At 33.1% G+C, this 19,877-nt stretch overlaps 3 protein-coding genes across 3 annotated transcripts in view; 1 reads left to right on the top strand and 2 right to left on the bottom strand.

The window, feature by feature from the left end:
• The window catches only part of LOC107021614 (UDP-xylose transporter 3-like), a 6,084-nt gene extending 4,111 nt beyond the window's left edge, over positions 1-1,973 (bottom strand). The window contains exons 1-4 of the mRNA XM_015222304.2: positions 1,818-1,973; positions 1,510-1,553; positions 1,274-1,426; positions 110-294 (exon numbers count right to left, since the gene is read on the bottom strand). Coding sequence (XP_015077790.1) covers positions 110-294; positions 1,274-1,394 — 306 coding nt within the window. The 5' untranslated portion in view covers positions 1,395-1,426; positions 1,510-1,553; positions 1,818-1,973. The remainder of the gene's footprint in view (positions 1-109; positions 295-1,273; positions 1,427-1,509; positions 1,554-1,817) is intronic.
• A 2,079-nt stretch (positions 1,974-4,052) lies between these two features.
• LOC107021323 lies at positions 4,053-6,851 on the top strand. Its single transcript, XM_015221961.2, has 5 exons — positions 4,053-4,968; positions 5,288-5,727; positions 6,172-6,359; positions 6,444-6,510; positions 6,593-6,851. The coding sequence occupies exons 1-5, from the start codon at positions 4,293-4,295 to the stop codon at positions 6,629-6,631; spliced, it is 1,410 nt and encodes a 469-aa protein (XP_015077447.1). The 5' UTR covers positions 4,053-4,292; the 3' UTR covers positions 6,632-6,851.
• A 2,710-nt stretch (positions 6,852-9,561) lies between these two features.
• LOC107022864 (B3 domain-containing transcription repressor VAL1-like) lies at positions 9,562-19,241 on the bottom strand. The gene is made up of 14 exons (XM_015223441.2): positions 18,872-19,241; positions 18,647-18,780; positions 17,562-17,643; positions 17,345-17,461; positions 13,429-14,039; positions 13,240-13,336; positions 12,928-13,102; positions 12,682-12,758; positions 12,514-12,591; positions 12,169-12,393; positions 12,003-12,052; positions 11,627-11,740; positions 11,147-11,214; positions 9,562-10,292 (listed from the first exon to the last, which is right to left on the bottom strand). Exons 2-14 carry the CDS (start codon positions 18,757-18,759, stop codon positions 9,562-9,564), a joined length of 2,538 nt encoding a protein of 845 aa, XP_015078927.1. The 5' UTR covers positions 18,760-18,780; positions 18,872-19,241.
• Between the last annotated feature and the right edge of the window lie 636 nt (positions 19,242-19,877).

The following is a 19,877-nucleotide window of genomic DNA, read 5'->3' on the forward strand; positions in this document are numbered from 1 at the left end:
GGGGGAGAAGATCTTATCCAGATAAATCACTATTTAAGGCAGCCAGGATCCCAGGTAAAGAACATTCAAACCAGATAGTCATTAACAGCAAAAAGGAAAAGGAACAAACCTGATAAAATCCAACAGAATTGAACCCCAGGCTTAGATTAAGAAGTCCAATAGAGGACCCATTCAGTATTCCGAAGCCCATAACGGCTTTTGGATCAAAAGGCTTGTGCTCAAAAAATCTCATCCATCTTGCCACATGGAGCGAACAAAATGTAACTAAAAGATGCCAGCTTGTCAAAGTCGTAGCTGAGAGAAAAATTTAAGAAGTTAGAAACTCAAAGCAGAATGATATAAGAATTAAAAATTTTCTTTTATGAGGTTTTGCAGGTACCAAAATAGAAGTGTCAACAAATTAACAATCCCCTGATCCAAATTGGATCATCCTTTTCCCAACTCTCTATTTCCTTATCAATTTTTTTATAACCAAAAAAAAGTGTCAACTGACAACCAAATTTATTTTAGATGCGAATGCGCAATATCTAGAAGTATCTTTCATTTCCATTATGTTCTAACTTTTGTTTAACTATATGCAAACACTTGCACATGATTTTGTGTTCTCTCGTTCTTTTTTGGTACATTTGATTCTGTATTCTCTCCTACTACTGCTCGTATGCCATAAGCCAAATTCAACAACTGTCACATTGAGTTGTTTTACATTAAGGGAATAGAGAAAATATTGCATAATGACTAAATAGAGCACAAACATGAGAAATAACTAAACCAAATATTTGAGCTTGTTCTGGTCCCCACTAATTACATAGGTGAACCCATTTTTCAACAGAGAATATTGACGTTTACTGAATCACATTCACCCAAACAACAACTATCTATGCCTCAATCCCAAGCTAGTTGAGGTCGGAACATTCATCCCGATCGAAGAAACGAGACAATCTTAGAAACTTAGAAACTTTCCTGCACAAGCTCTTAGTGAATCTCATAGAACCAGGTTAAAACAATCAATGAATCAATCAACTATCCTTCAATCCAAATATTTGTTATTGGCTATATGAAATCCTCTATGTTGATTCCTCTATTTCGATGTATCAGCTAATTCATCTTTTAAGGTAAATTAAATAGTATCAATTATAAAGCAGGTGCCTAATTTCACGAAGCATGTAAGCAATTCACTTGTAAGATTAGTTATTACACTAATGAACATGAACAAAAGAAAAACAACAAAACACCATCCATTATTTGCATTACCAAAAAAGTTATCAAAACTCACCAAATGTAAAACCTAATGTGCTAATTAGCGCCTTATTGCAAATTACAATGGACACAGAAGACACCACCGACAAAGTCAGTGCTCCAATGGTCCCCAGCTGAAACCTCTGGCTTTCTGTCATTTTCACTCCTTCTTCAATTCCAACTTCAAAATCTACACATCAATATAAATTTTCATACATAAACCTAAATACAAAAATCATCTCACAATTTGAGAAACGAGTTTTTCTTTTTTACCTTATCGCAATCGTGCGTCCATGAATCATACAAAACCAGCTCAGCTGAAAACAAAACGTTCAAATATATTTAAAAACGAGATGTATTCAACGAAGATATATACAGATCCAAACACGAACAACAAATTCAATAAAAATGCAGAGTAAATTTTTTTTTTAAATAAGAATATGTTAATATATGAAGAAGATTACCAAAATGCAAAATCATAGATCTGATACTTCATAGAAAAACTGAATCATTTTTTCAGTATTCATACGATTATACGAACAAGTAAAAAGGAGAGAAAAAAATGGAGGAAGAAGATGAACCTGTAAAGCTTCGGATCACGAAAATGGACAAAGTGACAAAGGCGCTAAGTGTTCGATAGAAGTTGAAGCATTATTATTATTAGAATTAGAATTAGAATTAGAATGAGAGCGAAGAAAATTGCACCACTAATATTTATACCTTTTTTTAATTTAATAATTAAATTGGTGACTTCTTAACTGAATTCCTGCTAGCTTTATCCTTGCGAGTCATGTGATTGCGCCTACGATTGGGGTAATATGTATTAATGAAATATTTAGGAAAATTAATTGGTTGCGATATGAATAGTATTTGATTATTATTATTAATGTTTTATTGTAAAATTATTTTATACGTTTTATTATTAGTTTTGATAAGATATAAATTTTTAAATTTATTTTAATTAGAATTACATTTTAAAACTTTTTAACTGAATTTCGATTAGCTTTTTTTATGCGGATCATGTGATTGTGCCTGTGAAAAGATTATATCCATGAAATATTTGGGTTGCAACACGAGTTGCACTCATATGATAACCTCTTGTCTTAAGATTGTTGTTTGATTCACGTAAATAAGTTTATTTACAAATTCATTATATGTTATATGATTAATCTCAATAATATGTAAAAATTTAAATTTATTTTGATTCAAGTTAATATATAATTCAATGAATTAAAATATTGAAAGAAGATTTAATCGGTGTATAAGGAACATTGAAGTCTAACATGCACCACAAATTATTATTCAATATTAATAATAATTAAATAAATATAACGCTCGGAAATAAAGACTTATTACATATTAGTGATTGAACGTAGACAATTCTCTTACATTAATTGAAACATCTAGAAATGAACCCAAGCATATTACTACATTCATGGTTTCTCTTACATTAATTAAAAAATATAGAAAATGAATCCAAACATGTTACAACATTCATTGCTTCTAATATGTAAATGCATTCCAAACATAATACTTATAAAATTAGAATTTCTAGAATAATACAAGTCCATCTTTTAAAAAAAAACAAATTATAAGAATTAATAAATATTAATTTCTAATTTTAAAGGTAAATAACTCCAAACACAATAAAGTGCATTATGTAACTTTCTTATATTATGAGTGTTAGATTGTAATATTATGTCAATTTTAGAAATTATATACATACAATATTTAACTTTATGAAGAAATTATGAATTTACATTACATAGTTTTCCCCCTATAAATTCATTTGCAAATATTCTCATAAGTATTAAAGTTTGTAATACATTTTGAATTTGGTTTTATCATTCAAATATCAATTGTTGCTCCTTTATAATTTGAATGGTAAATATGTAAGAAATGTAAGGTACAAACGTGAGCTATTACGAAAACGTAAAACAAATGATAAAATATAATTATGAATAATAATAAATAAAGACAAATGAGAAGAAAATGTTCATATCAATGGGATTGCTACATAAAACGAGTCTTTCCATTGTTATTTAACAATAGATATAACCTTATACAATACAAATATAATCTAAGTGACGATCAAAACATACATTATACTTAAACTAATAATACTCTCCCGTTCTATTTTATATGTCATTCTTTATTAAAATAGTTAGTCCATAATACTTGTCATTTCATAAATCAATGCATAATTTTTTCTTTTTTATCCTTATGAGTTATTAGCTTTGAAAATATACATCTCACCAACTTAGAAAAGCTAAGTAAATGGTTCATGTTCATTAGTTAAATTAATTAATCAAAATAAATTAATTTATATTCTTTTTTTGAAAATTTGAGTCTCAAAAATAATTGATTAATTGTAAAAGGGTAAAATTACATCATTTTTAAATTCAATTGTAAAGTAAAAAATGACATATAAAATCGAACGGAAGGATTAGAAATAACAACCATCCAAAAGGTGTTAAAATAATCAAATATATTTAATTATATAAATTAAATGTTATCGTTATACTTTATTTCAATTGTAATTTATAGATTTTTTTTTTGTCATTTGATTCGATATATAATTAGATATTTTTGATATATAATAATTAGACATTTTTGATATATAATTAGTCATTTTATATTTTTTGCATAAAATATGTTTGTATTTGTATAAAACGATTAGAAAAATATATATATAAACACATATACATATATTTTAGTTATATACGCTTATAATTATTCATATATAGATCTCATTATACAAATTACAAGATGAATTGTATAAACTTAAAAATTTATATAAAATTGAATGTTCGTAGGTATAAAATGTTCTGTTACAAATTAAGAAACAGCCTACTCAGGACTTGACGATTCTATTTGAAATTTGAATCAAACGAAGGAGCCCTATATATAATCGTAGCATCGCCGGAGTAAATTGTTCGGAGCATTTATGCAACCGGCGAAGAAACCGAGGATCACCTGGCCCGACCCGAATATTGATTTCTTAAGGAACCCTAGCAATAGCTACGAAGGATTTTGGGTTTTTAGGGTTCCAGTTCATGCTTTTACGAATGGATATCGACACTGATATTTCTCATTGGATTCTCGAATTCATCCTCCGGCAACCGCTCGACGACAGCGTTCTTAACGGCTTCATTCACGTTCTTCCACTTCCAAACGACAAGCCGAATCTAAAAAAGGCGCTGCTTATCCGAAAAATCGAATCTGAGATTTCTAACGGTTCAGTTAATGAGAAAATCCTCGATTTTCTGGAACTGATTGAGGAACTAAATTATCAAGATGGGATTGAAGCTTCAGATGTTATGAAAGCTGCGTATTGTGCGGTGGCAGTGGAGTGTACGGTGAAGTTTCTGAATAGTGAAGGGACAGGAGGTGATAAAGGTAAGTATTTTGACGCTGTAAGGAGGATATGGAAAAGGAAAATCAATTTAACGGAGAAATTAGAGAATGTAGGGTTTGTATCGGAAGAGTTATGGAATTGGAGGGATGAAATAGAGGCGGCTTTATGGGATGATAAGTGTTCTTACAGTGTGATAAGGAAGAGTAAAGCCATAGTTGCTGTTGAGTCGGTTAAGTTTTTTGTTAGAGAAGCTAAAGAGAGAACGGGGTCTCCTTTTCTTGATGTTGTGGCGGAAGCTTACCAGTCTGATGAGACAATGGAGACACTTTTTGGAGGGTTGAACAAAGAAGGAGCTCGCCGGAAAAATAACAGAGGTAATGTGTTATTAAACTCTATGATAAGATCAAATTTGGATGATAAATTTGTACCTATTATCTGCTTATTTCTCCAGTTCATGAATGATGACCGAATTCTGTATGTTGGTGTTAAATGCTGAATTATGTGTTTTTTTTCTGTAGTTTATATGGGCACTCTTGATTAGATATTATAAAGGGGACTACTTTTGACATTTCTTAGTAATACCATTATCAGTTTATCCTTATTAAGGGGTAAAGGATTACTTGACATTTTTCTTGCTGAACTCGTATAAATCTCATGAGTTTTATGTTTAGATAATTGTTTTTCTGCTTGCAGAAGTGTCCAAAGGAACTGCATTGCGCAGGAAGAAGCATGTTGCTTTCAAACGCACCAGAGAAGGTGTCAGGATCAATGATTCTACTGAGTTAGAACTTAAGGCATCTGGTGGAGGTGGACAGGATGGTTTACCCTCTTCCGCTGAAATACACAAAGCAGAGAAAGCACTTAAATTGAGTTCATTGGAGCTGCGTGCTATGGTAAAGGATCCTCTACCTGAGGCACTAGGTTATGCTGAGACTTTGTCTCATTTGGCAAGGGATAATATGGGTCATCAGCCTGCTGGGAATAGCAGTGACAGAGCCCCTCCTCCAATGGCCTTCAGTAGCAGATTGTTTCAAGCTAGTGGGGACAAATGTGAGGCTCAGCATAATTTTCATCATAGTGCTGCATCCAAGCCAGACCAATTGAACCAAAACACTACTTCCAATCCAATTGAGGTATATGCATCAAAAAATTTTTTTGCCTCCACCTGCTTAAAAATACAGTCAAATGCTCTGCTTCTTGGCATGTATTGATGCACAATGCTCTTTAGTATGCTCTTGAGTGTATAGTAACTTGAAGTCTTCAATGCAAGATAGTATTTGTTTATCCTCAAAATCAAAGCTTTACTAGCCTAGTCACTAAATGATTATTTGTAACCAAATGCGCAAAACTTTTTGCCAAGTCAAGTAATGTAAATATTCTTTGTATAGTAGAGATTAGAGGGGTTAGATCAGATATTAGCTCTAGATTTGGTTTTGCCAAAGGAATATTTATAGCATAAACATTAAAGCATATTATTGTTTGAAAAAAATTGTCCTAGGCACACAAAGAGAAAAATATCCAAATTGAGGGAAATGAATTTGTAATTTGTGTGCTAATGGAAACAAAATTGTATACAGTTGGATGATTTCCTAGACAAGTTAACTGAAGGATCACCAAGTAAAGCGAATAGGGTTACATTACCTACGCCAAAGACGGTGAGAGTTTCTCCCCTGAAGAAGTATGAATATAAAAAGATCACCACAAGGAGAAAGGTTATGAAATGGAGTTCGTTGGAAGAAGAAACTTTGAGAGCTGGTGTACGGAAGTATGAAGCATCTCTTACTTCCTCTGATTTTAAAGAAATAACGACACAAGGTTTAGTGCTCTAATTGTTTTCCTTTTTTTGTAGGTATGGTATTGGAAACTGGAAGTTCATCTTAAACACTTATCCTAACATATTTTCAGTGAGGACAGCAGTAAGTGTTTTTTGATACTACTACTATTTATAGACTGGTCTTATATTACTCCTACTTATGAAGTCTAAACAATTTTGTGCAGACAGACTTGAAGGACAAATGGAGAAACATGATATCATAGGTATTTATTTTGAAGAAATTTCGCTCTTGTATGAGAGCCTTTTGTTTTCTTAAGCAGAGGTATGGCCTTGTATATTTTTTTTTGTATCATGTAAAATGTCAAGCTTCCTGTGTATTTTGTTAGATACGTAATACTTCAGATGAATGTTATTGTACATCATGTCTTTGTGGAGAAAGCTGTGAGCATGTACATATTCACTCTAGAAATAGTTGCTTTTTTAGGTCCTTGTGACTGATTTAAATCAGTGGATACAAATTGCAAGCTAAAGGATAGTAGTTAATGGTAAAACACAACAAAAACTGTCACCTTTTTTGGTGAGTTTCATACCTCAACCCTCTATTGTTCTACTTACCTGTCTAAACCATCATTTTTTCGCGAGTTTCATACCACCTCAACTATAACTCTCTTAGTATCAATACACATCTTGATGCGAAATTGTGCTTTATTATCAATGTGTGTTTTAAGGGAGTGATAATTAGGTGGGTAATGAGAACAATTGATAGTTGAGGTATGAAATCCGCAAAAAAAGTAATAGTTCATGTTTTTTTTTTTTAACCATTAGCTCTTTCAAATTATTTGTACATGTATTGTGACTATCATCTATCACAAGCTTTCGTGTCTATTGAGAACAAATATTTGGCTAATTCATCACGGAGATGCGTTTTAATACAAAAGAAGTGATGGTTTAGGCTAATAAAGAAAATAATGGATAGTTGAGATATAAAACTCGTAAAGAAGTTAAAGTTTAGATGCGATTTTTAGTCATTAAATCTTTCAAATATTAATAATTGATATTAACTTACTCAATAATGTTAATTTGTTTCAACTGTTGTCTGAAGTTGATTTTGAAGCAGCCAAAATCCAAAAACCTTGAAATTTCAGCTAGTATTTTTCAAATAGGGTTCCTAAAATGGTTATTATTGCATTTCGTTGAGCTGTTCACTCAATTTATCTGTGTGATTTTTAAAAGTTATTGTCTCAAATTGTCATTTTAGAAGTTCAAGACAACTTTTCTCATTTATATAAGATTACAAACACCTCCTAAAACAAATAATGAAGTTTGCACTAATAATATAAATGCCTTTAAATTGTATTTAACAACTATAGTAAATATAAGAATTTATAATCAATACTTAATATAAATGTCGTTAAAGGCTTTAGCGATGACATTAACTCAATTATTGTTGAAAAATTTTGTGGTCGCTAATAGAAAAACCTATTACAACTAAATGTCTTTTTTATTGTAGTAGATAAATCGAGTAAATATTTAATGAAGAGAGGATATATCTTAAGAAATAAATAATAATCGGAAAAGAAGCTTCCAAATAAATGTTTTCTAAAGGAACGTGTAAAAGAGAAATATGATAAATTATTTAAGACGAAAGAAATATCAATCACTTTTTCCCTTTAAAATGGTGAATTTGGTATAGGGAGATTTTTCCTCCACTTTAAACGTCTTTTCCCTGCGTATTCAAGGCACTAATAAGCAGATAGAGTAGAAGAGAAGGCTCAGAACTAGGTTGACTGAAGTTGTCAACGACAAGAAGAGCGGAAAGCAAGTCAGAAACATAACGAAGTAGATGTCATGTGCTCTATCAATCTAGTCTCAGCCACTCCAGCAAGTGAGCGAGTGAGATTGATGAAACCAAGGTACACCGAAGACAAAGCAATTCATTGCATAAATCTTCCTCTGACTCGATTTATGTGACATCATTTGACTTGACATAAAGTCTAAGGAGGACTTCTAAAATTTGTGGTCTAAAATATTCCTTGATCATTTGTGTGAGAGTGAATGTTACTATAAATCGTTATATTAGGATAAATAACAAATTTTATAGTCAAATATAATTATAAAAACATAACATTCTTTTTTACACAGACTTAAAAAGAAACATATCACGTAAATTGAAACATAACAAATACTATTTGGAGCTAGGTGCGTATCAACGGATTTTGTCTACTTTTATATACTATTTATCAATTTTTGATTTGTGAACACACTGACTTGATTATCAAACCACTAAGATATTTATTATCTATTGTCAATTAAGCGATTTTGATCCTTAATAGTTTGATCGATAATCAACAATACAATGCTCATATAGCCATGTATACAAGATATTCATAAAATAGAAATAGTAGCAACAATATATATGTATACAAGATAGTCATAAAATAGAAATAGCAGTAAGAATATAAATTTAACACCGTATTATTCAAATTTGTTCTCATTGCGATAATAACATTAACTTGCACGTCTTTGTCACAGTCAAATCTAATAAAATCTAAAATTAAAAAGAGAGAGGATGTCGCAATAGAAAGACTAGTTTGAGTAGCCATGGTCAAAATTAATACTAAAATTTAGGAAATAAAGTTAATACAATGTCAAAGTCATTGTTATATAATTAGGAATGAAATAATAATTTTAATATAATCATATAGGATTATCAACCAAAATCATAAAATCGAAAACCAAATCAATAATCCAGTAAAATTTTTTTAGAAAGAATAACCAAAACCGAGTTTTTTTCCGTCCGATTCATCGGTTAAACCAAGTTTTGCACACCCCTATAATTAGAGCCCATAAACTTTAAATCTTGAATCCGCCATGCCATATCAGAAGATAAAATATTGGTGCAACCTAAAAAGAAGTAAATGATGTGACAAACATCCCTGAACTTTGGTAGTTTTTCCTTGATAGAGTACAATTTAGGTAAAATAACAAAAGTACATTTTCCAGCAGAAGGTATGTATGAGAAACCAACAAAAAGTGAAGGAATTTAAGACACAACAGACTCCTTCAACTGTGAGTATGTATAACACCTCAACAATGAGGTTGTGAACAACACTATATATCTTAACAAAAGGCTCATATAATATAACTGGAAAAAACACAAAAGAAATTACCAAACTGAAGGTAGAGACTTAATTTACGCTTTGGCGCCTTTACCCCCTGATTCAACATCTGCAGTTTTCCCGAATCCATTATCAGGGGGGTGCCCTTCACTCTCACTGGCAGCTTGTGACAGTAAAGAGTTGCCCAAGCTCTCGAGCCTATTCTGCGTTAGATACTCCAGGGGTAGGTTGGTAGCATTAACAAGGGAGGTCATGCTCATTCCAGCAGTGGCCTCAGCTAGCATGTCGTCATCACGGTTTGGATGGCAGTTCAGGTCCAACTGACCCTTCCCAGGTCCGAACTCCTCCACTTGATCCCCATTTGAATTCCTTTCATTGTCAGAGTGATTCATGTGTTCATTCTCGGAATGATTCATTTGAAGCAACTCTACTCCACTCGTCATCCCGTCTGTTTCTGATTCATCTTTAGGAGGGACCTGATCTTTTGCCTGTGCAAGTTCTGCTTCTCGTTCTGATTGTTTTTTCTTCTTACGCAACATGAGTGTTTTAAAACGACGTTTCACAGTCAAACAGACATTGCACTTACACGTGGGATGGTGCTTGCCCTTCCCACTTGGAGGCTGAATGCACACAATGCAACTGCAACCAGCGCGATGCCGAGGATGTTTTGTTGTGGCTCCAACTGATGGCTCTCCCATGTCGCCAATGCTATCTCCCATGTCGCTTGCAGCAACTGTTGCCAAGGCATCTAGGCCAGAAGACTCTAAATCTTCATTGTTTTCTACAAGTTTTCGCCTCTTAGGATCTGGAATGAGGAGACACTAATAGTGAGTTGACTCAGATTATCTAAATAAGGTAAGCATAATTCATGTGTTTCAAGTTATGAAGTGTTTCATACAAGAATTACAATGCATCTACTATTTTCAAAATTAATTAGACACATTCATCATAAAGCCCTTCATAAGTCGGGTGGCAACAAAGAAGCTCTCGAACTTGCTGGAATCCCAAAGGAACATCAATGTAACACATTTTATTTGGCAGCTCTTTAGGATGTTAGGAGGCGTGAGATATGGATTGTGCAATTAAAATATCACACATAAAAAAAAAAGAAAAAAAAGGAAAACTTCCCCACCAATCATAGTGAAACAGATTTCCTAAAGTGTAATACTTTGAGCAGATAAACATCACGGTATAAATGAAAAGTCGATTTCCTAGAATCAGGAGAGAGAAGTGTAGCAGAAATTCCTTAACCTCACTTTTTTGAAATGTCTTTTTTTTTTTTAAAAATAAACCTTAAAGCTTCAAAATGAACCATCAATTCCTGACAGAAAGGTGTATTTTGTATATGCAAGTAAACGGAAAAGTGAGTCCTTAAACTTGCATTTACAAAATGCACAGAATTTGATGGTTCAACGAAGCTTGTACATAGAACTATTTATTCCTTGTGAAATGTGACCTTTTAGCACATTCATACCTTAATTCTACCAGCAATAAACCCATTTAAATCACATGTTGTAATTCTTGTCCACACACACACACACACACACACACATATATATATATATATCCTTGTAAAGATTGTGTCATTAACAAAGAATCAGCAGGTAAAAGAAGAGGAGGGAAGATTTCTGTTAAATAATGAGAAAAGATATCCAATACCCTTGCCAACTCGAAGGAGAGCTTCCAGTTCCCTCGGACTAATCTCATCAGGAGCAGCACAAGAGCATCTGTAATAAAGTTTACAGAAAAAGGGTAAGAAACGGTCATTCTTCAGAGAGTATCTGTTTAATATATGAATATATTAAATAGCACAAAATTTGTATAGGCCAATTCCCATAGAACACACAGGCACAGATGAAACAAAGCAAATGCATCTGAAAACACGATGCATTCATCTAACACAAATGTATCTTCAGTTTGTACAGACTACCAATATCACAGTAGGAAGCCACTAAATTCGGTCGAGCGGAATTACACCCATGTTTATGGTTTACCTACCAAGAGAGAGACCACTACATGGGTAAAAAGCAAATTTTCTTTTTCTTTTAGCTATGTGATATCTTAAAAATGAAAATGATATAACTAGTCTAGACTCAAACGTGAATCCGAAGTAGGAGATCAAAGGAACCAGATATACACCTTCTTGAGTCCCAAATATTGTCAGAACAAGTCCACTTTGCAGGAAGGAGAATGTGCAGCGGCAATCTACGCCATTTAGAACAGCTGTCACATTGAGCCCATTGCTCCTGATCCCTGTGCAACGGTACAACACAGATCAGCATTGAAGTCCAACAAAAACAAAATATCAGACAGATAGCAGCCAAACATTTCTCGTAAGTGTAGTTTTGATATGACCAGCTAAAGCAAAGGTGAAAACATATTACCAAATCACAGTAGATCTTACAGCTTTTTTGCGTTTTTTGCTTTTGATAACATTGGCATGCACAAGTTAATCCATTGACATGATAGAGAACTACAAATAAGTTTCACTCGGTACATTTAGTCTTTCCCTTACCCAGAAGATCGAGCAGTAAATATCGTCCTCTTTCCAAAGACTGGTGCTTCCTATTGAGGAAGAAAAAAAAGAGGATTAAACTTGATTGACTCTATGAAAAGCGAAAAATATAGCATTAGAAGTAAAGAGACAATTTTTGTGGCTTCCGTATTTTGGTTGGACTTACTTCATATTCCTCAAATTCACAGTCCTCAACCACAACAATGTTAGGCTTGGCAGTTGGAGATGGCCTTAGCAATTCTTGTATTTCTTCCCAAGTGATTCTAAGTTCCATAGCATCATCAGCATGCATAAGAAGCCTCCTATTTTTGGACCCAATGTTTCGTGCCTTTTTCTTCTCTGACATCGGCACTTGCCGGTTCATAGTATCATCGCTTGTCCTGCCTCCATTCTTTTCAAGGTTTGACGGCAAAAAGAATTCACATTACGGGAAAGAGCAAATTCAAATGCTGCAAGCATGTGACAATACCAGCTTTGCAAAAAGACCTAGAAGGCTAGAGTAAAAACTCACCGGGAAGTTATCAGCCATGCCAGGAAATGAAGTTTCTCCAGAGCCATTGCCACTGGGAAGGTTAGGCGTTTGAGGATCCTGTTTTGCATACAAAAAGAGGGAAATAAACTCACTTCACTAATCAGGAAAAGAGCGCTGACTATAGCAAACAATGTTTCTGTAGATAACCTGCATGTCAACATTGTTTGTTGCCTTCCGAAATCCCATAACAAGCTTTCCTCCAGGATCTATTCGACTGAATATCACTACAACAGAAGACCATAATTAGTATTTCTATCTGAAAATCATAATCACTATCAAATACAGAATCAATTGATGACCAAACTAAAGGAAAGACAGCGAGTCTGATAACTAGCCATTCTGCCAGAGATGGAAAAATATCTTTTTTTATAAGATGAAAGCATGGATATTTACCAGTATCACCAGCTTGCAATTGCATATTCTGTATACAAGGGGTAACACCCTCCAAAACATACATCCGGCTGTTGTTATTGGGCCAAAATCGGAATTGAAATGTCCACTCTTTACCCTTAATATCCTGAATCCTTATAGGTAGACCCTCTGATTGGTTAATTGGAGGGAAGTATGCCTGCATAGGAATGGGCATTGATTAAGCAGAGAAGGTGCATCGCAAGCTAACCATTCGAGGCCATACAAATAACAGGCAAGATATCATATTGTCTAAACTTCACAAAGAAGATAAAAATCTGAAGAAGTAACTATTACTTCAGCACATGCTTTGGGAAGCACCAGACGCCCAATTCGTCCGGCATCACTGGCACTTAGGACCTTCTCAAACAGTGGTACAATAGTAGACTTTAAGCTGAGATTCAAGTTAAAGTAAAACAAAATAGGAGCGATACACAACTCAAAGATAACTAATAGCAACCAAAAATAATACGTTATCAAGGATACTCTCCAGCTATTTGCTCCAACTCCTGGTCTGTAATCCGGGGCCAGTATCGAGGCAGTAACTGACTGCGTCCACCACGCCCTTCAGCAGGTGGCCTTGCAATCCGTGCTTGTGAAACCATTCCTTTGACTGATTCAGAACCTGAGGTGGGACTAGGTTTGGGGGGCTTGGGAAATATATGGCGTGCCCTTTGGGCCTGTTGGAAGGGAGAAGTTTTGCTTTGTTCCCTTCCTTCAACATCTCCACCAAGAAAAGGCTGTCCTGAACTTGAAGTACCAATTGGAGTACTTAAACAAAAATTTAGAGACGGCTGATTGATCGAATCATACATATCTTTAACACCTTGACTTGGTCTCTCATTATCGGGTTTGCCAAAGAGAGAAGCCCCAATGTTCTGCTGATTCAAATTCGAAAAGCATGTGCCGACATTACCAATAGGAAGCATTGTATCTTGTTTCTTGTCATTCCTCTGCGTTTGAAAGAGTTGACCAGGCTCATTGGTCTGCATAAACCTTCTTCGTTCAAAGTCATTCTCATCTATTTTATTCTCAATGCCCAGTGGCTTTGCACTCTTAGATCCCAAGTTGCCAATAGGAAAATCATCACCAGGTATCTGCAAAAGCATTTATAAGATGATTAAGACTCAAATTATGTCAACTAACAATCAGCTAAATTTGTCAAAGAGAATACTTTCGGGGAATGCAACAATTAGTAAAATACCACGTGAATGGGCATACACATTCAAAGCACACGTAAAACGAACTCCGATTAGATAAGTGAAATAAAAGAAAGAGACAAAATTCATTCGTCAATATCTTGAATTTGTTTGTTTCTTTCAGGGATTAGGTTTTGGCTTTCTGGTGGGATTGTCTTTCAATGTTGCATGGGCAAATATAGACGCCAGATATATAATTACAATACCGCCAGAAACCAAAACACATAGAATGTCTGCTCTAAGTGAAAAAGCTGCATCAATTGCCGAATTACTATGTGAAGGGTAGAAAGTGATATACTAAGGTGGCAGTTACAATTCACTCTGGATGGTTACTCAGTACTCCAGCATGGGGCCAAACTGCGATTAACCTTACTCTTCTCCCATAATGGAGAGAAATAATTTTGACCCTGCATTTTAGATACTAACCCATATCTTTAAAATATTATTTAGAAAGTTTTGCATTTTAGATACTAACCCATATCTTTAAAATATTATTTAGAAAGTTTTCTTAAAATATGACAAGCAAAGATAAGACAGTGTATTCAAATATGCCAAGTAAGCTTGCCAGGAAGAGCATATATCAAGAATAGAAAGTGAACGTCTGAATATCAAATAATCAAATGTCAAAGCACAGAAAGAAATGTAAAAAGGAAAAAAGAGAGCAACCTGTTGTGTCTGTGTTACATGGAATGACACTTGCATGGACACAATACAGACACAAGACTGGCTAATTCTAAGAGACCTAGAAACCAAGATACATAAACGATTTCTCTCAAGTGCAAAAGCTGTCTCAATTTGCAGAATTACTATGTCAAGTTTTGAAAGTAATATAATGCAGTGGCAGTCCGAATTTTCACCATCGATGGTTATTAGCATGAAAGTAAACTGCCTTTGGCTTCACTCTTCTCCCATTATTGGAGAGCTAATTTTGACCCTGTTATTTTAACTACATCCACAAATCTTTAAAATAACCAACTACTAATGCTACTAACGCTTCATTTCCAACTACAAACCTCTCTATAATGGCGTTGTTTGCCTCAATATCTCTTGGTTGCTATAGTGAAATGTTGTTACAGAAAATTAAATATAGTGTAACATGAAAAATCAATTCCAAAACAATCTTGGCCGTTATAGTGAAATGTTGGTATAGGGTCAAAGGATGGTTGCTATAGAGAAGTTCGACGGTAGTTGGATCGCTCTATAGTGGTATATATAATCGCACTTTTTGCTTTCATTTGCAAGTATTATTCCAATAATTCAATAACTTGAGATTCTCTACCTCTTACTACATACACATCTCTACACAAACTGAACCTAATTATTATAACTAGAAGCGAGCGATCATGAGTAAAATAATTTTTTTAAGTACATGACAACTAAAAATAGAGAATATATGCCAATTACAAAGTAAGCTTGGCAAGAGAGGGCAAAGAATAAATTTGACAAGTTAATATGTATGATACTAAACGACAATAAAACACAAAGAAGTTTATACAAAAAAGAGGTTGTTTATTGATTGATTAGAGAAACAGAAATAAATAAAGGAAAGTATGTACATATGTTATATAACTATACAAATATCTTGACCCATCTACCTTTCTATTTACAATTTTCTTGACCATTTCCTTTAACAAAATATTTTTTCATCCAAAATTTTAATGTGTAAATGAACAATTCTAGATTTTCAATATCATTTCTTTACTGCAATGAACCTTAAAACCAAGTAATCAACAACAATCACCAATTTAATTTTTTGATCCATTCCAATAAGTTTGACATTTTTCCATTGATGAAAAGTATTCTTCCTTTAATAATTTAAATTAGTAATGCTATGCCAATTTTTATACAACCTTCCATTTTGGTGTATTCAAAAATATTTCACACCATTCTACTAATAAATATTATTTTATACAATTTTCACAAGTTCTTAGAATTCAAAATCTATTCACCTATCAAATTTATGAGACGTGAATTTTCTCTCTTAATCATATCTTAAACTGCTTATCCAACCAAATGGTGTCACCTAAATTAAAAGGAGTAAAATACCACTATTATTTATTATTTCACGTCTTTGTAACCACTACTTAATCGTTACATTCCAAATTATTATTATAAACACTTCTTTATTAACCATGCTATAATAATCTTAAACATTTTATCTTAATATCTATACCAATCAAAGTATGTATAAGAATTTTTGACAAACTACTTCATTTTACTCATTTGAGTTAAATTTTTTACATGCTCTAAAGTTCTCATACAATTTTTTCTTTTTTTTAATCCCTAAACTAATCAAATACGATAAAGTAAATAAATAGAGCAAAACATGTGAATGAGGCACAACCATTTTACAAAGCTCAAGGACTTCAAGCTATTTTAGGTTCATCTCCCTAAAAATGAGGTTATCGGCATATTTCGTGTTCACACATCCTCATATTGAGTTATTGCAGTAAAAAGTATTGGAGGGAAATTCACTGTTCCTCCTTCTCCATAAGCGTATTTATTTTACTCATAAAATAAATTGCACTAAAATGCTTTAAAATACTAAAATTTTAGGGAGCACAAAGAAGTTAATCTTCTAAGTCATTTACATTTTCTAATTTAAGCGAAAACTATGAAGTGTGGAAGCATTTGGCTTTCTAGAGAAGGCCCCTTCAAAACATATCCATTTTCTTTGTTTCCATAAAGTCCATCCTATACATAATGCTCCTTTAAGACAACAAGGATCTACTACTCTAAAGTTAAAATGATTTTTTTAAGGATGTTAAGGTATACTCATCAGCACAAAAAGCTGGCTGGTAACCAAATTTACATGAAAAGATCCAACGGATTAATTTGTCCTTTTCTACTTACAAGGATATATGATATACTTGACCAAGTTACTGTTAAGCATTAGCTATCCAAGTACAATGATGAAAATGAATATGGTGCTGAGAGATTATATAAGCATATAAATCAGTCTTATTGATCCAGAACAGGAGGGAGAGAGGCAGCGATACTGATGTTTTAGGTACACTTCACAACTAACTGCATACACTATGCAAACCCTACCCCTACCTTGGGAGGTAGACTGGTAGAGAAGTTATTTCAGATAGACCCTCGGCTCAAAGGAAACATATAAAAAAGAAATAACGGATTTGAAGAAATCATGGCAATTACTACAAAAATGAATAAACAATTTTTTTTAAAAAAATAAAGGATACCTGTATTGGCCTGATGGAATGACCATCCAAATGATGTGCACATTTTATACATGTAACACCTCCGTAATCCAAGTACTCATACAAATATTTTGAGGCAATGCACCCACAGTGTATAGGCTGCCAGACCAAATGAAGATAGAATCAAAAAAACTAGTTGACCATGCAAGTCTAGTATAGTTGACCATGCAGATAAAGTACATGAGATTCAGTGACCTACCTTTCTACAAGTTCTGCATTCCCTCCAACCAGATTCATCCGGGTGGAATGTTTCACAGAAAACGAAATTCTCAAAAGCAGATCTACAGACAAAAAATAAGGAGAAATCACAAAACTTTCGTTTACTGATTGCATGATTAACTAATAAATAGCTAGGCAGAAATATCATATAAATTACAAGTCAACTATAAGTCAAGACTGATGAAAAGGCTCTTACTTTGTGACGCTTGTATAAAGAAGAGCTAAGAAAAAAAATTAACGATAGCAATATGAGTCCGGAACAACAACAGTGTCATACAAGGGAGCTCTAATAAAGAAGTTGAATTTCCAACAATAAGAACTTATACTATGATTTTCTTTTCTATAATGTAAGGTAACAACTTATACTTCTCACTTCAAGAACCAAAAAGAACCACATTAAGTCATCAACAACCAAAAAGTTGACAAAGATGCTGACATACCATTTTACATGGGAAGACCAGCAAAAAACAACAAAGAAAGAAACTACTACAGCCTCAAACGATAAGCTATTTTGTGCAAGTTATTATCTTGGAACTCGTTGCATCTAACAATAAACGCCTTAGTATTTTAAGATATAACATGGAAACATCAAGTAAAACTCATTTTTCTTCCAAAACTAATGAAAGATCTCATCTTTGTTTCCAATGACCACTAATTCATCAAGTAAAACTCATTTTTCTTTTGATAAAAGCTTGAAAATGAGAACATACAGGTCCTTTGAATTCTAATCTTCCATACTTTGCGAAATACACATAGAAGACCAAACTATTACACGTAATAAGTAATCACAGTATGCACTAACAAAAGGTGGAGGATACTCACTCTTGAAGGAGAAACCAATATGCCACAAATGTGATATTTGACTAAAAACCCAAAATTTAGGAACAATCCCATAATGCAACAATCAGAAATTTCTCCACAACAAGAAAATATAAATTGCCCCCCTCTATCTCAGGGAGATCCACAAAAACCCCATATCCCCAAACTACCCTTTACATCAGAAAAATCAACCAGATATATAGCAAAAACAGCTAAAATTAATTTAGTACAAGATAAATTAATTACCCGCAGTTGTAGCAAAGCTTAGCAAATCCACCGGATTTGAATCCCCACCCTTTCTTCCACTCAACCGACGTCGTTGCACGACATAGCTCATTCATGCAAATCATTGACCCCATTTTTCCCCCTAAAAATCAAACCTTTAACAACAAATCTTTCAAATCAACACAAACCCTAAAAAACCCATCAAGAAAACAATAAACCCAGATCAAATAATAATTAAAAAAATACCTTCAGTATCAAATGTAACGAATACCCAGATGAAAAATCAACCTTAGCATGAGCACATAACTTACACAAAATCTTGAACTGAATCAAAATGGGTCAAACACACACTGTAGAAAAAATAACTAAAAAATTAACGGTGGTGGTCGGTGGTTGGTCGGTGGTTTCCGATGAAGATATAAAAAAAACAGAGCAGATAAAGATTCAATTTTGCAGAGAATTTTAGAGAGAGAAAACAAAAAAAATTACAGATTTTTAGAGAGAGAAAGTTGAATGTGTGCATGCAGAGTCTACATAGCAAAGAAGATGAAGAAGAAAAATGAAAAATGGATACACAAAATGCATGCACGACAGACACCCACCGCAAGGTCTTCTTCTATACTTTACAGAAAATTTTGCTTTTTCTTTTTTTCATACAAATTTAAAATAAATTAATTCTTCTTTTTATTTATTAAAAAAAATTATTTTATTTATTTTTCGGACAGTGATACGATTGACCCCCTATAATTTCGTGAATTCCCATGTCCCCCTTTTGCTATTTATGACGTCAAATATAATTTTTTTTTATAAGAAATCAAGATTTACTGTTTTATACTTTGAATAAAAAGTTACCAGGTCAGGTAAATTTCAACATGAATGAATCTAGGGAAAAAAAAGGTGATGTTTTTACTGATATAATATAATGTGGAAAAGATTGTTATAAAATTATGAAAAGTTTGGTTTTGTAATTCATTGTGAATGTTAGTATGTGGAAAGTTACGTTAAAAATGTATTAATTTTTATTGGTGTTTTTTTTTTCTTTTATTTTTGATTATGTTTATTTTAAATCGTGGATTTATAAAAAAAAATGTATATATTAAGGTATATGTGTATGTTATACTTGTGATTTTTGCAGGAGTTTTTGTTGAATTAATTTGTAGGTTATCATATATACATATGAGATCATTTTGTGATGATGATATAGTGTGTCGAATTTTTTTTCACTATTATGATATTTATATTGTTAAAAGAT

The sequence above is a fragment of the Solanum pennellii genome, chromosome 6, assembly GCF_001406875.1.
Source record: "Solanum pennellii chromosome 6, SPENNV200".
Taxonomy (NCBI): Eukaryota; Viridiplantae; Streptophyta; class Magnoliopsida; order Solanales; family Solanaceae; genus Solanum; species Solanum pennellii.

Coding starts and splice junctions, on each gene's coding strand:
- LOC107021323 (XM_015221961.2), top strand. CDS start 4,293: ATGCTTTTACGAATGGATATCGACACTGATATTTCTCATTGGATTCTC. Junction 5,728..6,171: donor CTACTTCCAATCCAATTGAG/GTATATGCATCA, acceptor AATTGTATACAG/TTGGATGATTTCCTAGACAA. Junction 6,511..6,592: donor TATTTTCAGTGAGGACAGCA/GTAAGTGTTTTT, acceptor AATTTTGTGCAG/ACAGACTTGAAGGACAAATG.
- LOC107022864 (XM_015223441.2), bottom strand. CDS start 18,759: ATGGGGTCAATGATTTGCATGAATGAGCTATGTCGTGCAACGACGTCG. Junction 17,644..18,646: donor AAGCTTTGCTACAACTGCGG/GTAATTAATTTA, acceptor TTTTGTCTGTAG/ATCTGCTTTTGAGAATTTCG. Junction 17,462..17,561: donor AATGCAGAACTTGTAGAAAG/GTAGGTCACTGA, acceptor TTGGTCTGGCAG/CCTATACACTGTGGGTGCAT.